Source organism: Monomorium pharaonis, chromosome 8 (genome assembly GCF_013373865.1).
Source record: "Monomorium pharaonis isolate MP-MQ-018 chromosome 8, ASM1337386v2, whole genome shotgun sequence".
Lineage (NCBI taxonomy): Eukaryota > Metazoa > Arthropoda > Insecta > Hymenoptera > Formicidae > Monomorium > Monomorium pharaonis.
The window spans coordinates 19,990,160-20,007,305 of NC_050474.1; the positions used below are offsets into that span (position 1 = coordinate 19,990,160).

At 41.9% G+C, this 17,146-nt stretch overlaps 1 protein-coding gene across 2 annotated transcripts in view; it reads right to left on the reverse strand.

Moving 5' to 3' along the window:
- Positions 1–3,029: 3,029 nt before the first annotated feature.
- The window catches only part of LOC105830530 (AF4/FMR2 family member lilli), a 152,463-nt gene continuing 138,346 nt past the window's right edge, over positions 3,030–17,146 (reverse strand). Inside the window, exons 8-18 of one of the 2 annotated variants that reach the window (XM_036291590.1) lie at positions 12,981–13,032; positions 12,120–12,172; positions 10,908–11,430; positions 9,815–10,563; positions 8,572–9,481; positions 8,190–8,329; positions 7,905–8,099; positions 7,740–7,817; positions 7,557–7,653; positions 7,122–7,419; positions 3,030–7,028 (exon numbers count right to left, since the gene is read on the reverse strand). In XM_036291590.1, coding sequence (XP_036147483.1) covers positions 6,919–7,028; positions 7,122–7,419; positions 7,557–7,653; positions 7,740–7,817; positions 7,905–8,099; positions 8,190–8,329; positions 8,572–9,481; positions 9,815–10,563; positions 10,908–11,430; positions 12,120–12,172; positions 12,981–13,032 — 3,205 coding nt within the window. In that variant the 3' untranslated portion in view covers positions 3,030–6,918. The remainder of the gene's footprint in view (positions 7,029–7,121; positions 7,420–7,556; positions 7,654–7,739; positions 7,818–7,904; positions 8,100–8,189; positions 8,330–8,571; positions 9,482–9,814; positions 10,564–10,907; positions 11,431–12,119; positions 12,173–12,980; positions 13,033–17,146) is intronic. The other variant, XM_036291591.1, reaches the window with a different exon arrangement.

The window sequence follows — 17,146 nt, forward strand, 5'->3', positions numbered from 1 at the left end:
ACGTTTTATCATTAGTTTGTCTTTCGCTCTTCGCGTATGGTGTAAGAGTCAAAGGCTATACCGACTCGTCGAGGAAATGCGCGTTTCCGCGAGAGCGAAAAAAAGAACGAAATGCGTGCAAAATGACGAAAGACCTCAACCGATCAGACGTACACGGAGCAAAACTAAGACGGAGTCGAGGTAGCCCTCGGCTCGTATTGCGATCGACCGGAAATGAACCCTCTTAAAAGCAAAAACGAAAAGAAAGAAGAGTACGTTGACAAAGAACGACTCGTCTCGACGCGCGATCGTCCTTTTCTGCCGTCTTTTAATTTACGATGTCAATTCGCACGGAGTTTTTTTTTTTTTGCAACGTGAGTAATAAAAGGGGATGGAATAGTGTAACTATTAAAGAGTTTTGCGTTTATATTGATTACTTGGTGTACAAAGTGAGGCATCTGGAACGTTTACGATACATTCGTCGAAGGAGTATTACAAGTCACTTCGTGCATCCGCTATGTGTAAATTTTGTACTTCCTTCCCGCCGCTGCAATGTCGAAAATATTGTGTGTCTGGTGTGTGTATGTGTGAGTGTACCGACGACGAAACAAATAATTAACGAGGAAGTTGTATTGCTGTGATAGACAATGGGCACGGCCGAAAGCATTGATCGATCATTGACGTATTAAGATAACAGTTCGATATTCATTTCTCTCGATGTGAAATAACTTTGATCTCGGTTTTACTTTACTCTTTATCTTTGTTCTAAAATTTGGGAAAAGCTAAAGAGCATTCATTAATGGAAGTGATTACAAGAAGTTTGTATAACTGAATGTGATACATTTCTTGTTATTCTTGTTATATGATTAACGCGATCTTTTACATTTGTATTTCTAAAAATTGTAATTGTAAAATTTCATAAGTGAAAATCGATCGCAGATCGAAATATATAAAGTTCTATTACGCTTTTTAAAATTTTAATCATTAATAATGACGAGTTTTCAATAAAAAAACTGAATCCTTTCAGTTCAGCATGAAAATATTAAACTTTAACGTACGTCTTCAATTCATTGCGTAAATTGTACGTTAACATACAATTAATGTCTTCATCGTATCGTTTGAAAAAATTTCTTTCGCTGTAGACCGATCTCTACCAAAAATAAAATTCACATGCAAATCTATCTCTTCAGTCATTCTTTCGTTTCTCCGCTCGTAGGTCACTTTGCTCAACGAGAATAAGCGTCAAAAAATTATTCTGTAAAAAGACTCGTAATAATTTCCGTTTTAAAACATCTAAAGTTCGGCCGAGCACATTTGTATGCGTGTATGTTGCGTAATTGATTTTCATGCAGTAAACGTGTCTCCCGAAAATTATGCATATGCGTGTCAGCCTCCGCGCCAATAAATACGATAATTAATTAACGATTAAAATAAATACGAAGCAAATAGGTAATTATATCTCATTAAGCGATATAATTTGGTCTCTCCTTGGTGCGGTTTGCTCATTCACGTGTCCTCCGACTTCTCTCAATATCCTCTAATTAATTCTGTCTGCTTCTTCTCGCTGCTACCTATCCTTCCAGCTATCTTTCGCCTGTCTGCTGCCTGCCTGTCACTAAACGATTCGTTAAGTATGTCCAGTGAACGTGTAATTAGTCAATGTGGAGTGTTGTGTATGTGTGTGTGTGTATATATATATATCTATATGTATATATATACATTTCTCTTTCTTTCTCTTTCTTTCCCTCTCTTTCTCAGCACGTGTATGTCGCATGGTCGTAATGCCAATTAAAGACGGCCGTCTGTCGCGTATATTGCTTGCTCGGCTCGACGAAACTCCGCGTCGCACGAAGGAAAGGTAGATTTTCTCTAAGTGTCGTCAAGTATCGTAACAAAGCAAAAAAGAAAAGAGAAAAAGCTGCAGTAAAAAAAAAAAGGAAATCGATTTCCACACGTTTCGACAGCAATCGTTGATAGTCTACGGCGCGAGCTAATAAATGATAACTCGTAAATTAAAAGAGGGGATGGAAGAAAAGATCTCTTTTCGTTTCTACCCTCGCCGTCGTACACGGAGTCCGTCCACATGGTATACGTGTTGTATTGCGTCATTACGAACGCACAATCAACACAATTAGTCGGATTACTTGCGCACTGTTCGGTGTCAACCAACAGCGTACAGATTGCTTCGCCAACTTCAAAATACGCTGCCGCGTGTATTAAGCCACCCTGTCCGCTCGCCCGTCTGTCCGTTTGCGAAACGTTCGCAGCCATGCGTCGTGTCGTCAAAAGGAAAAGGGGAAGAATTGAACATTTGCTGCGATCGAATGTGATGGAATGCGGAGAGATACAATTTCCATAATTGCCATCGTGAGAAAAAAATAGATTTTCCAATATACAATATAAATAACAGATACGTAATTACACAAACATCATATAATATATAATTAAATATTAATAAAATTATTTTTTTTAATAAGTTAAATATTGTACAATAAATTCAATGACTTATTAAAGATATTGTATTATTAACTCTTCTATAATAATAATAATAATAATAATAATAATAATAATAATTTAATAAATTAAATTATATTTGGTGATTTAAAATAATTAATTATAATTAATAAATAATTTTAATATATTAACATAAAATTACATGTGCAATTTCTCATGACCATTCTGCATTTGTGGTTTACCGAAAGCATTTCGTACACATAGATATCTCAAACCGATCTCTTTCGCGAAAAATCATCAAACAAAAAATAATTAAAGGAACTTACCCATTCTTATATAGGATGTTATGGGAGGACTTTAACGATGATATGCGAGGAATAATACGATCAGTCGATCTGCGAGGCTTGTTTTAATATCGACCGACGTCGTGGCTGTCTGAAGGTGCGGTCACGTGCAATATTTCATCCCCCTTTTTTTTTTGGCACAATTGCGACGGACAGGGAGGCTTAGCGGCGATGAAACGCCCATTTGTATTCAGAGAATTGGATAGTACACAATACGTCCCGTATTGAATATAGGAAAATAATTATCGCGTATAATCATCAATGTAATAATTATTAATAATATAATAATATATGATATAATTGTAATTAAGATTGCGTGGTGTGTATGCTTCTCTCATCTCTTTAACATATATATGTGTATGTATATGTATATACACGCAATGTACTTGGTGTGTTGTATGTATATATATATATAAATAATATATACATATATAAATATTTTACAAGTACTGAGTGGTGTGTGGTAGGGAAGAGAATGTGGAGGGAGGGGGACTAAGAAGACGAAATCAAACGGCGCTAATTAAGCTCTCTCTATTAAGGTCCTTTACAGATACGAGAGTGATATCTGCCGCGCGACCGCGCCTGCCCGATCGAAACGATCCCATTAAACTTCGCGATGCAAGTAGGAATAATGTACAATCTGTCCGGTGTACGTGTGTGTGTATGTATCTGTGTAAGTATGCGTCGCGCACATGTGTCTCCGCTTTCCACCTCCCACGCATCACTTCACCTGGTCTTATGCATTCTCTCACTCATGAAAATATTTCAAAAAAAGGATAACAATACAATATTATTCGTAAACATAATAATCATTACATAGTAAATAGCAACATCGTTACTGTTACTATTATAAATTATCGTCTATACCTATTATCATTATTATTACGATCATTATTATTATTACCGATTGTAATTGTTATCGTCAATAATATCATCAATGTTAACAATAACAGTAACGATGATAATAGCTTAATAAAATTATTGTAAAAATATCGCGCAATGCAATTCCGCGATTCAATCATATTGATCGACACGATCGATAAAAGAGGGAGGAGGTCAAAAAAGAAAACGATAAACTGAAGAGGTTCTACGAAAGAACCAGAAAGAAACGAATGCTTTCCTTTGCGATCAAAATTCGCGCAACTTTACGCGGCACCCTATGGAGCGACAGCACCCTTCGCTTATCTCTTTGGAAGTCATACAGGAACATACATCAGCCCGAAATTATCGAAAAGAACATTATAAAAAGGAAATCTGCCTAAAAACCGATATCTACATAAATCGACAATCTCTTTTCCGCTCGTTGCAAACTCGCTTTCTGTACAATACATGCATAATAAAAAAATTCCACCGCCCGTGTTTTCATTCCCTCGACAAACCACACCGAACTTGCGATTTGGTATCTCGTCGAATTTGCATTTCTATTCGTGTTTCTTTTCGAGCGACCGGCCTGGCGGGAAAATGGGCCTGATATATGTATCTGCTATAAATATGTGTCTCGAAAATATTCTCGAAGCATCTTAATAGACTTCTTTTTCTTTTTTTTTAAATTTTATTCTTTTTAGTCTCTCCTCTTTATCCTCTTTAGCACTCGCGAAATATAAAATTGTATCCCGTGAACCATTGGACCGCGCTTAATAACTATGGGCCGCCGTCATCCCGCCAATCCGCCTGCATTTTATTAACACTTTCGACGATTGCTAACAGAACGTCAATAACACAAGACAATAATATAATTTTTTTATAACTATATGAATAATAATTGGTCCTACGATCTCGGAGTGCTGCTGGGTCATTCTCCGGTTGGGCATAATATTCGTCGATCACTCAGAAGAATTAAATTTAAATCGGGGATATGTATTAAACTACGCGATCATGTTTCGATAAAAATCGCTTCGACTCAGAGATTGGTTCTTTCGAATTCGGCGTTTTGTCGAGAAAATAAAACTCGGGACGATCGCCAACCGATTGCGTACCTTCCCGCTGCTACAAATCGCGATTCACATGCTGTCGTTTTTTCATTGATCGAATGTGCGGGGGAAGAGATGCGTTTGAAACACGAGGCAAATTGAATCATATACCGGTAAACTCGAAGCTGCCGTGACGTGTTCTTTTTTCTCGACATTCTCGAGAAGAGATTGTAAAAACAGGGGACAAATCAGAAAGTCGTTTGAGGAAGTAAACGTGAACGCATGAATGGGCCATTCTCAAGAAAGAAAGCGCGGAGAGAACATGCTTTTTTTTCTTTCAGAACTAAATTGAACGAACACATTTCGTCGCGTGTCGTTTCTCTCGTTACGTCTTCTCGTATCCCTCTTCTTCTTCTATTTGTTAATCTTTTATCCGATTCTCGACAAGATCTGTGGTAGCAAAAATTGGGGCGGGCCAATCTACCGCGAGCTAAACCGACGGTAGACCGCCCTCAAGACGGCGGCACTCACAAATATCTATTTACAAAAATATACACATGAGCAACTTGCTTATTTGCTTGCGCTTGTTCTTTCTCATTATTTCCGTTAGCATCTCGTGTCGTGCATGCACAAGAGGGGTGTTTACCTCTTCGGTACCCAGGTGAAATCTATTCACGAATAATAATCCCGAATGTTATATTTGTTACTTATTACTCGCAAATACATTTCATCATTCGCCCCCTTACGCACATTTAAGAGCGCGCTTAATTAGCATTTAGTCTCGCTTCGTTCTTCCCTCGCTTGCATTTCGTTTCGTTAAATCATGCTATTGGTATACGTATATGCGGGTACGTCTTTATTTTCCTTTTTTTTTTACTTTTCAATCGCACTAAAACCTCTACTTATTTCTCCTGGTTACTCTAGGTAATGTAAATAATATGTATTGGTATAATCTGTGTTACTGCTTTTCCTGTTTGCATATTAATTATTCTAATCTAAATTACTTCCCTCGTGTTCTATCTACAAAAAGAGTCGTGTGCTTCGCACGGAAACATTAGACTATAGTTTAACTATAGCACATCACTTGATCCTGGTTGTTGATCCTGTTGCTCGCGCATCTCTCCACACCGAAAATTCTTCAATTTCTTTCCCCTTTCCCATTTTATCACGACATTTCCCTCCACATTCGTGGATACAACTGTCATCTGTTCCCCTATACTGAAACGCGGCGCCGGCGCGCGAGATGCATTATCTCTCTTCGCGCGTCATTAAATATATTCTTATATATATAACTATTTATATATATTTATATAGGTAATAAACTATATATATATTAAATATGTATATCCACTATATTCATCGCATTAGAATCGCCGAAACGATACTCATGCTTCAGGTAACGTCGGGCGCACCGTGAAGCGAGAACACACGGGCGCTTTTTACGTGGCACTTCTACTACTTCTTTAGTGGCTTTTCACTTTTCTTTTCTCATATTCGGTCTCTACATCTTTACCCTCACCCTCTCTATTTTTTATTTCCTTATTTCCTTATTTCCTCCCCTACTCTCGATCTCGCGTCAATATCTATGCGTTAACTTATAAAAGCGGACACTTCGGAAAAATAGACACGAGTTATCACTGCGGCTTGTCAGAATTCTAATGCGCTCGCGTTGTCGCTCACGAGCGTTTCATTTCTCATTTCTCATTCAACAATTCTCTTCTTTGCGCCTCGAGAATAAGTAACACGTGCTCTAAACAAAGTGCACGAGGGTTCGTTTATGCACCGTGGTAAGACAAAGCGACTCTCTGCCGCGGTCGGCCGCATTTTTCCCTCGCCTCTTCAGGCACGCGCTTTGCAATTGACTATAAACTTGCTGCTAAATTTATATCAAGAATGCCCCGACGTCGTCCGACTGAAGGATGTCTTCACGAGCTGCTCTCGTTTTCTTTCCTTTTTCTAGACCGTGACTCTCGTTATCGATTTGGTCGCACCCCCCCCCACCCAGAGGCTACTTGTCGCGGAAAAAATAGTCCATAATTTTGCTATATCACCGCTATAGCACCTTCCTGCTTTTCACGTTCTTACACGTCGCCGCGATTGTTAGTTGACATCACAATAACCGACGCGACGACGCTACGCAACTACGTGTACATGGTTGGGTAAGTGACCATATTTTGAGGAAGGGAGGTAATGTAGTTTGGGGTGGGCGGTCGGGGACTGTGCCACTGTGGTCAGAGAGCTCGTAACTTTTTTATACCCGCTTGAACGTAACGCACCAGCTCGCGTAGTGAGCTATATGATGTCAGGGGTCCCAATCTTCGATCCAAGTCAATGAAAAAGCCTGAAAATACAAGGAAAAACAAGCATTACAATGAGAACAGCCATTACATCGTAATGAGATTCATCTGAATGCATTTTGTTTTCCAGTACGTACTTCTATTCTCTTCCTGTCTCGCCTGCTTTATTGCCTGGTCCCATAGGTCGTGACCGTTCGTAAGTAAGCCTGAATACTGATTTTGCTTCATCATTGCATTGTAGACGTGCAACGGCACGCTAATATATTGACCGTTGACCGATGTTACCGGGTGTTGTCCACCACTGCTATATCCGGAGGAACTTTGACTCCCAACGGAACCTACAGAACCGGCGGGTGACGGTGTAGGCGAAAGAGAAGGCGTGCCTTGCCCCTCTGCCTGTGCAGGTGTTGTCTGTGCCATTGATTGCTGAGATTGCTGAAATATAAATTTCAATAATTACGATTTACGCATAGATTTATATCTATAATAATTATAGACTATAGCAAAATAAAGATTATGTTTAAAATAATTTGTGTATTGAGTGATGTGATTATGATTTAAAGAATACTCACCTTCTGACTGAAGTCGTTGACGATCTTCTGGACCTCTTTTACTTCCTGTTTGCGCATGTTATAAAGCTTTGAGTACAAGCGTGATTGACACCAAAGGCTGAAAAGACAAATCATAATTTTAAAATGTGTTTGCTTGTATGATACCACTTGCTACAATTCAAAGAGAAAGGTAAGTACACTCACCTTAGGATGGCCAACTTGGTGTGTATACTATTTTCGGGTGAGTTGTTGGATTGGCTCTTGAATTTTGACGAGATATATCTGGGGAACAAAAGGAAGATTGCTTTAATTAGCAAGCACTCTTTCTTTTTTTTGTTGCACATGTCTTAATTAGAAATGCATACTTACTTGATAAGACTAAGAGTATCTTTGTACATAGTGTACGAGGCTTTTTCTGTAAGTGGGTCCGATTCCATCGCATCACCTGTCAGAAGGAAGTATAAAGCGGCTTCTAGATACATCATGCCCTGTGCCGTAAGATCATTCTCTTCATCGGCATTATGTTTCAGTCGCTTAGCTTCGGTCAGGTACTGATCATGGTCCCTGAAACACAAATATAAAGTTTTTAAATATATATTTTTATATATTTTTTAAATATATAAACTTGATCATTATTATGCATTAAAAACTTACCTATCCTGATCTTCCAATATATCATTTTGAGGATCGAAATAAGAATAGTAGACGCGCTGTGCTGGGAGAGGTGGTGGTGGTAATAAACTCGTATCTTGTTTTTCAGCGTCCCTTTCGTGATTCGTCGGCTGGATATCACTCTGTGTACAATAATATTATAAATTATAATTATATTATAAATTATATATTATAATTAAGTTTCTTCATCATGCATATAATAATTAAAAATCAAATTATCTAACGTAAAGTTATAATTATTTGTAAAAATATATAATTATTTTCAAGAAAATTTACATCAATATGCAAACTTTAATTAAAAATCTATTCCTAAAAAATATTAATTTAATCAAGTTTTTAAAATAAGTTCTTTCAAAATTTATACCTGACTGGACATTAGTCCATCATTGCCATGTCTCCGTTGTCTCTTACGATTCCTTTCCTTATGTTCAGATGAACTCTTGGTTTTCGCGTCCACCAAACACTGAACGGGACTTAAACTGGATATGGAACTACAACTTGGATTACGTTTTCTCTTAGGTACGCCACCGAGTGCCGCAGCACCATTAGCACTACCGGCACCTCCGAGAATAGTACCGCTGCTCTTCGAGTCCGATATCGGCTGGCTCTTGATCACAGAACGTGAACTCCTACCGTCACCCTCACCCAACAGTCCGTCGGAACGATGAATCCTCGATCCGCGATCCGACATAATCTGCTGCTGTGGTGGTGGCGTATCTATGATCTCACCCTCCTCCGGCGTGGACGGCCTCGGTGGTTGCGAGGTCGCCAAGCTGGAGGACGGTCTCTGCCTCGAAGATGGCCTGGTGTCGGGCAACTCCGTGCGCTGTCTGAGTTCTTGTCCTCTCATTAATTGCAAAATTTGTGAGGATATCCTGCTGAGATCAATCTTGCACATGAGACTTGGTACGCCGTTCACGTGTGTGAGCGCTGGTGGAGATCGTAGGAGAATATTGTTACCACCACCGGACGTCCGCGAGGACGGTCTTTTGTAAGGGCTGTCCCCGCCGGTCGGTGTATGCGTAGCAGAATTGCTCGTGTACTCTTCCACGTAGATGCCGCATTTACCACCACCTTTTCCACCTTTCCCACCTTTTCCACCACCCTTTCCGCCACCCTTCGACGAAAAGACGTGGCGCAACGTGTCGCTTTTCTTCTTGTCCTGCACATTGCCGGCGTCATCCTCTTGCAACTTCGATGACGGGCTGTTATCACTATCGGAATTATCAGGCGAAGTCGCCCTTGTAGGTGGTGCTCGTGGTCTAGGAGGCACTCTGAAAATTGCAGTATTTTTATTCATTTGTACATACAATTTATTTATGAAATAAATCTTAAGTGTCAATAAATTTATCGTCATCTAAGAGTGCCATTTTATTTTATTTTAAAAAAATGTTTTCATAAAATAAAAACTAACAAAAATAAAATCGCACTCCAGTGAAAGTATAATATGTAAATATTATAATGTTAGAATGTCATGTAGATCCGTGTGAAAACGGACTCATGAGTGACTCGCGAGTTCAAACCTACATCCCGTACGTAGTAGAGATTACTAGAAGACTAAATTAGATTTCAATCCTTAAATGCTATTTACTCATACTCCTACATACCGGGCAACTTTGATGCGATTCCTTACGGCCACCTCCGATTCGCTGTCCGAGTCCGAACCGCCAGTTATATTGGTCACTCTGGACCTCGACTGCCTGGGTTTGCCTTTAGCCGAATTTTTCTTCTGGTCTTGCTTCTTCGGCGAATCGAGAAGGTTGTTCCGTTTGATAGGGGGAACCCTAGTCCATCGCGCAGCATCGTCCTCGGGAGCACCATTTTTCTTGTTCGACGGTGCTCTCTCGTCGTCGCTGGAAGATACGCTCAGTCTCGGCCTCTTTTCATTTCTCGTCGGTGGCACAGCCGAAACTTTGGTAGGGCGACGATCGCTGTCGGAATCACTCTGCGACCTCGAGTCGCTGTCGTCGTCGCTCGTGGTCACCGTCTCCTTTGACTTCGGTTGTTTCTTCTTACTAGAAGTGGCGACAACTGTTCTCGTCCGACTGCGTGGTTTGCTATTCTTCAAATTTTCGTCGGACGTTCGGTGACCACGTTTCGGACTCTTGGTGGATTTTCTGGGTCGCCCTGGACGTTTCCTGGCATCGGGAACCTTCGGTTTTTCCGCTTGGACGCGATTATCCTCGACTAGCTGATGAACTTTCTCCTGGTCGGAGTGATGATCGCTGTCGCTGGGGGAACTCATGTTGCGAGATCTCTTCAAGGCCTCATCGAGCTTCCAATCGTGCGACTGTTCCCTGTGAGTTCTGCCGGACTCCGTCTTAATTTCGAGCGGGTTCTCCCGCCTGACATTATCCTGCAACAACAGAGCAATTCCTTCTTGAAAGAAATTTTCTCTTTCATATAATTTAAATATTTCTACTTTATGTAAGAGCTAAAATAAAAAGTTTCAAATGTCTCTTCTTTAAAAGTATCACTTTCGCAAATTTTTACATATTGCTGAGTGAAGAGAACTGATAACTTTAATTTCTCTACAATCAATAAACATAAAATTAAAAAAAAAATTTTATAATTCAAAATTTAGACTGGAAAATTTTGTTGAGTTCTTTTTAGTTATGTCGTTGTGGGCAGCATATTTGGCTATCAAAATATTGAGCGTTTTATATTGTAATATATTTCAATTAGCTTAGTACGTCTTACTTGAACTGGTTTCGATTCTGAGTTCTGTTCGCCATGCTGCACTGCCGTCTTGTTGAAGAAGGAACTGAGATCCCAGCGACGCTCTTCCACGGCGGGCAGCGGTTCCTCGACCAGATTCTCCTGTTTCGGTGAGACTGACGGCGGCGTGGTGGGTCCCTTGGACGGCGGCGGTGCCGACGCAAGGTCATCCTCGTCCTCGGAATCGTCGCTGCTGTCCGAACCGGAATCCGAGCCGGAGTCCGAGCTCGAGCTGGCGCTTCCGGAGCTCTGCGGCGCCTCAGCTGGACTCGACAGCTGGCCAACAGCGACCGGATTCGTCGGAGAGCACGCCGATGGCAGGGGATGATTGACAACAGGTAAAGGAGACAGCACTCGCTCCGGTGTCACCCGCTTTGGCGGCGGGGACGGATATCTCGGAGGGCTGATCGGCCGCGGGGGTGACAGCGGGCCCACGGGTGACATGACCATGGGCGACATCGGTGTCAAAGGTGGCGGCGCCGACGTCATCAACGGCGCCGACAGACTATAAAGACGCGAGATCAAACAATGCTCGTGATTTTTGATAAAGATATCGAGACACTGAAAATCGTAGAAATTTTTCGTCGATGGATATTTCTATTCGAGGAAAAAAAAACAGTTCAACCGAAGTATCCAAAAACTTTGTCGCACATGGATACAGATTTGAAAATAATTTTATTAAACTGTCAGAATAATTATGTAGGATATTTAAATTGATTGCTGAAGTATTACAAATTTTTTGCAGCATTATACTTTTAAACATTCTGTATAATTATTTTCAGATCTATATAACTATGTGTTTCAACGTAATCAATCTTCCCATGCAGCACACCCGTAAAATATAAAACCGCGCGTATATTCGAAGAAAAGCGTGCAGATATTTAAAAAAGATTCGAACAATAGTTTCAAAAATGTTTTTCCTAGTAATTTCTTTTTTCCCGAAAAAACTATACTAAATTATATTAAAACATATTAATTATAAATATTCGCGGAGAAAGTTTAAGCAATTTTAAAAATAACGTGAGATATCTTCTCAAGAATTACAGGAAAAAAATGTATAAAAATTTTTGAAACTTCGGTTTTATAAATTCCTGAATATAAAAAAGTAATTTTAATAAGCACATTTTTTTATTTTCCATAGGATCTCAGTTAATTTCCGTAAACAGATTGAAGAGTACGAATCTTGCTACTTACACGACCGTGAGATCCGGACTCCTGTTTCCTCTCATCGGTCTCGACGATGTTTCCTGCGAATAAGAAGAAGACCGCTATCAGTAATTTCGCCGTGAAATAAAGTGGAACGGGATCTTTCTTGCCGTGATGAACGGCCACTTAGTTTTTCGCAAAACGCGACTCAATTGTATCGCTTTGCGAAAGTACTCTGCGGTATTGCGAGAGATCAATAAAAAATAAATAAATTCGAAGAGCGAAAGTGCAACTAATCTTCAATAGCTTCGAAAATAATGCTTTAAAAGTTATAAAGGCCCGTTGCCTCGTTATAATATTAGAAGAAGGTAGCCGAGACATCGACATATTACTTTTAGTTTTTACATATTTCTTAAGTAAAAAAACTAAAAATAAAACCTTAAACAGGTAAATATAAAGTAGAATGTATCTTCTATTATATGATATAGCAACTTTTATTTCAAGGTAATTTTTATAATGTTATTTTTTCATTTTATAATATTATTTATAATAAAAATGAAGTTTTCCGTAAGATAAATAAATATAAACTCCACAATCGATATAATAGAAACTAATGTTACATTTTCCTTTCACACGGTCATTTGAGCAAGATACTTAGAAATTAATGTACACATTAATGTGCGAAGATTCCTAGAAATTCTTTACACCGACGTAAAATGTTCTTTTGTCTTGATTTATTACAAATATCTTTCGCTGTTTCATAAAAGCGCAACAATAAATAAAGATTGGATTAAGCCGGTATTGGTGACTTTCCATATAATTAATATTTAATAATTCATCCTCCCTAATTTATACATTCTCAGAAATCTATCTATACTTAACGGTACGAAAGATTAAATGTCTCCTTACCTTGTTTTCCTCATCCTCGCTATCCGACAGACTCAGATCCCGCGCTAGATCCCTGCAACAGAAAAAAAAGGCGCCGTTCAATTTCATTTCGAGACTGAGAGTCACTGAGTCGTGTGATTCACCGAAGTGCCTCGGCGAAGCGAACGCTAAGAGGGATTTATATCTCGCTGTTTAACGCGAGATCCCTCTGAAATCGCTCGAGCGCCACTCGTCAAACAAGGAAACCCGTTCGGCGCGACTGCACGACGCGAGAGAGAGAGAGAGAGAGAGAGAGAGATTCTCAACGGCGGCGGCGGTAGCAGTCGGCAGAAAGCGGAGATAATTTGATATCAAGCGCATTCGATTAGAATCCGAGACGCGGGGCGAGGGCAACGCGTGCGAAGAATACACGCGCGACTGCAACCTGTGGAGCACCGCCGTATTAAAGGAACAATCGTTCATTGATCCTCGGAGAGCGCGCCGTTCTCGCGCATCCGCGCGCGACCACTTCTCGTCTCTCCCATCCATTAGTGTTAGTTTTCTCGCGCGAAATCGCCGTCGCGTTCCTCTATTGAAAAGACCAAGAGTGAATTTGCTCGGCGTCGAATTGGGAAGATGAAAGAATCCGACGAAATTCACTTGGCACTCAAACTTTCCAACATTTATACGTGTTATCGATTTAAAAAAAAATTCATGTTACCATATTAGCAAGCAATTTGAGAGGTATTGACATTTCTCGCGAAAATGCGTAAGGCATTCCTCGTTTCAAGATGCGTATCGCGTACTTTTGGGGGCAACTGGAGGCTCGGGAGATCAAGCCGGGATGGTTGAGGAGCGGCGGATGTAACGCGCGCTACTCCAATATGTGCAACATGTATCAAATTACACGTGAGATAATTTATCGCTTTTTGAGAGTGTTTAAATGCATTAAAAAGTTGGGATATTAATTCCAAGTCACGTCTTTCATTATCTTCCCTCTGTATCTCTCGCTTAATTTAATAAAGTGGATAATAACAGCGCGCGCGCGCGCGCGCTCTCGGACAAGGTCGTCGCTTTTATACAGACGGCAAAAAAATGGGACCTCTTCACGGCCGCGATGTCCAACGTATACATTTACATATGTATAACGCGCTTCGTGGCGCTTCCAATGTATCTCTCTCATTTCCGCCTCCGACGCGCGACGTTAAAGACTTTTCGCGAGACAAATGAGGCGCGGAGAACACCATTTTCGCGGACGCGACTCTTCAGCCGAGATTTCAGCCGGGAGATCCTCCGAGTATGAGAAAAGCGTGGACACGGCCGGGAAGTAAATTGCTTCCGAGTATAAAAGCACGGGCGATTCTCAGGGATTATACGGAAACTCGTTCTCCCGACGAAACCTCGGACAGACTGTTACACGGCGATCGCGCAATTACCTGCCTCTATGCCATTAAGCAAATACGTCGTTTATCAGTCCGCCTTTCGAATTAGCCGCGTTTAATTTAATAAGAAGGATAATCGCGCGTGCCGCCTTCGTAGGCCCGAGGAGGGGGCTCGCCTTTGCTTTTCCTCTCTCCCTCGCTCCTTCTCTTTTGTTCCCTTCCCCGCTCCTCCTCCTCCTTCTCCTCTACCTCCACTCCTCGGACGGAAGAGCGAAACGCGCGGGGGCCCATTCGTTCTCTCGATCATCGCGAAGAGGCATGCGAGCCTCTAAGGACCGTCCAACAACGAGTATCCAGGTCGGGGACAAGGCGGGCGAGGATAGAGGCGGCGGAAAGCGGACCCACGGTGTGGGGAGAGAGGGAGAGAGAGAGAGAGAGAGGAGATAAGGAGAAAATATACGTAGAGCACACCGAACATCGACGGCGCACGGAGGAGGGCATCGACCCTAAATGCACTGTCCTACGTCCGCGCGCTCTGCGCGGAGCGGTGCCTTGTGGTTTTGCCACGCCGACTGCGTGCGCGAACGACGTCGTGTCTAAGGCCTCTTGGCCTCTACGCCAAAGCACCTGACTCGTTGACAACCGACCCCGACGGAGGAAAACTCACTTAGAGCCGAGGCGCAACAAACAGCTACGCCAAGGCGCAGCTCGCGACGCCAAAATCTTCACGGCTGATAGCGCAGCGTGGGATACTCCATTCTACTTGGGAGCCTAGCTCGCTCTACTATTCCGCTCCAAGTCGCTCTTTATACCTACAATAATATTGTCGAAAGGAAACTCGTCGAAAAAGCACAACAGTAACTTATAAAATAGGCACGAGATCACCAAAAGTGCCAAAAGTGCCGAGAATTGTTTGTACTTTCGATATTTTATACACAAGTGTACATAACTCATTGATTTCAACGTCCAACAACGGTAATGAAATAAAATCTCTAGGGAATAACAAGTTGTACGAATGTCTATTTGTGCTGTCAATTTTTTTTTTTTTTTTCATTTGTTACTTCTTCCCGCGTTAAGAAAATTGTATCGAGTTCGCATGGTACGAGACATTTCGTCGATTCCGTCGAGTAACCGTGCAGCCGCGTTGTCCCGAGGAGTTAATAATAGCCACACGGTTTAATTCGAATTACGCGAACGTCTAAGCAGCTGACCGACCGGTGGTGAGCTCCCTCGCTGTGGCCGCCGCCAGCAAGAAAACCTGCTAAATCGCCGCACGAAAGAGTTTAACGATCGCGTCCCGAACGGTACAAATTACCCGGCTTCGTGGGAACGTTCACAATTTTAGAACCGTCCGTTCGGAACGTATACGCGCGCGATTGTTTATTAGGCGCGCGCGAGCCGCATTTTTTCGCCGGGAAACGACGACGACGGCTAATGGCAAACGCGGGCAATTTATCAAAGCACGGTACGGAGGCGTTCGTTGGATATAACGAGAAGTATGTATGTATTCGGAAAAATTCTATGAAGTATCGTTCGATCGAGGCGGAATCTTATACAGACGGAGAGAACCCGCTCCTCCTCCCTCCCCTCCCCCCCCCGCGCTCATATCTCCATGTGTATTCAGCGGAAATACTTGTTATTTCCAGGCAAGGGGAAACTTTCGCCCTTTACTCCTTCTTCCCTGGTAAGATCAAACACGGTTAATTTTTATGCTTTACGTTTTTCGCACTGTCGCTTTTAAGTATAATAAAGAAATATCTAATTCGAATACAATGAACTCCGAAGTATACCGTTTTAATAAGGAATCGCGCGTACTTGAAATTCACTTGTAACGTTCCCCCCCGGGGGATCCTGGACGTTTAACGCTTAAATGCGCGGTGAGAACGCGGTCCATTGTCAAGCCCGCCGACCGTGTCGTCGCGCAGCTCACTCTACTCCCTTCGGCGCGTCGTGGAAATAGGAAGGGAACCTGTTCGCTCGCGCGAGGCGGCGTTTCTTTCCTTCAACCTCACGTTCCGGCATGCAACGGAACCGCCGTGTCGTAAGCGCGGCCGCAAACACGCGAAGCCGAGACTCTACGCCCACGCGTGCGTGCGTGCGTGCGTGCGTGCCTGCGTGCGGACGCACGTAACGAGGAAGAACACGCACGCACGCACGCGTCCGGCTGGTCGCGGTGGAAACAAGTGGAAAACGTTTCCGCGGCGGAAGGAGGGAGGGGGTGGCAAGGAGAAACGGACGGCGAGGGTCCGTTTCGTTAAAGCGAAAGGCGTGAATGTGTAGCGTTCTCTCCTCGTTTGATAAAAGCGATCGACGAGGGGAGAAATAACAAAAAAAAAAGAAGTTCCATACGCGAAACTTCAATTGCGAAAGAATTTATAAGTTTCAGCGGAAATTTAATTCAACCGTGACCGCAAAAAAATCTCATATTTGTTGGGCAAATTCTTCTCTTTCCCCCCTTTCTCTCTCTTTGTTCCCTCAGAATCGTTGAAAAACTAAACAATGAAACAAACTAAAATACAAAGTATCCCAGATTTATTATTTCCATATTACTGACTATAAAATAATTGTCATCAATCAGCGAGTGGACTCGATAGATTATTCACGTTTTATTACGCTTATTATGTCTAAAGTTTTACGCGCCGTCGCGCCGCGCAGTTTAAACAGTTTCAATTAAAAGATTAATTATATTATATCAAACTTTCTGGTGCGCGTGTGTATGCAACGGATGAACTGCGCGCGCGAGTCAACAGGACCGCATTACAGTCACGGACGAACGGCGCAATGCGCAAAAAGGATAATAATCTTAATCGAGGGCAAGTTCGCAGG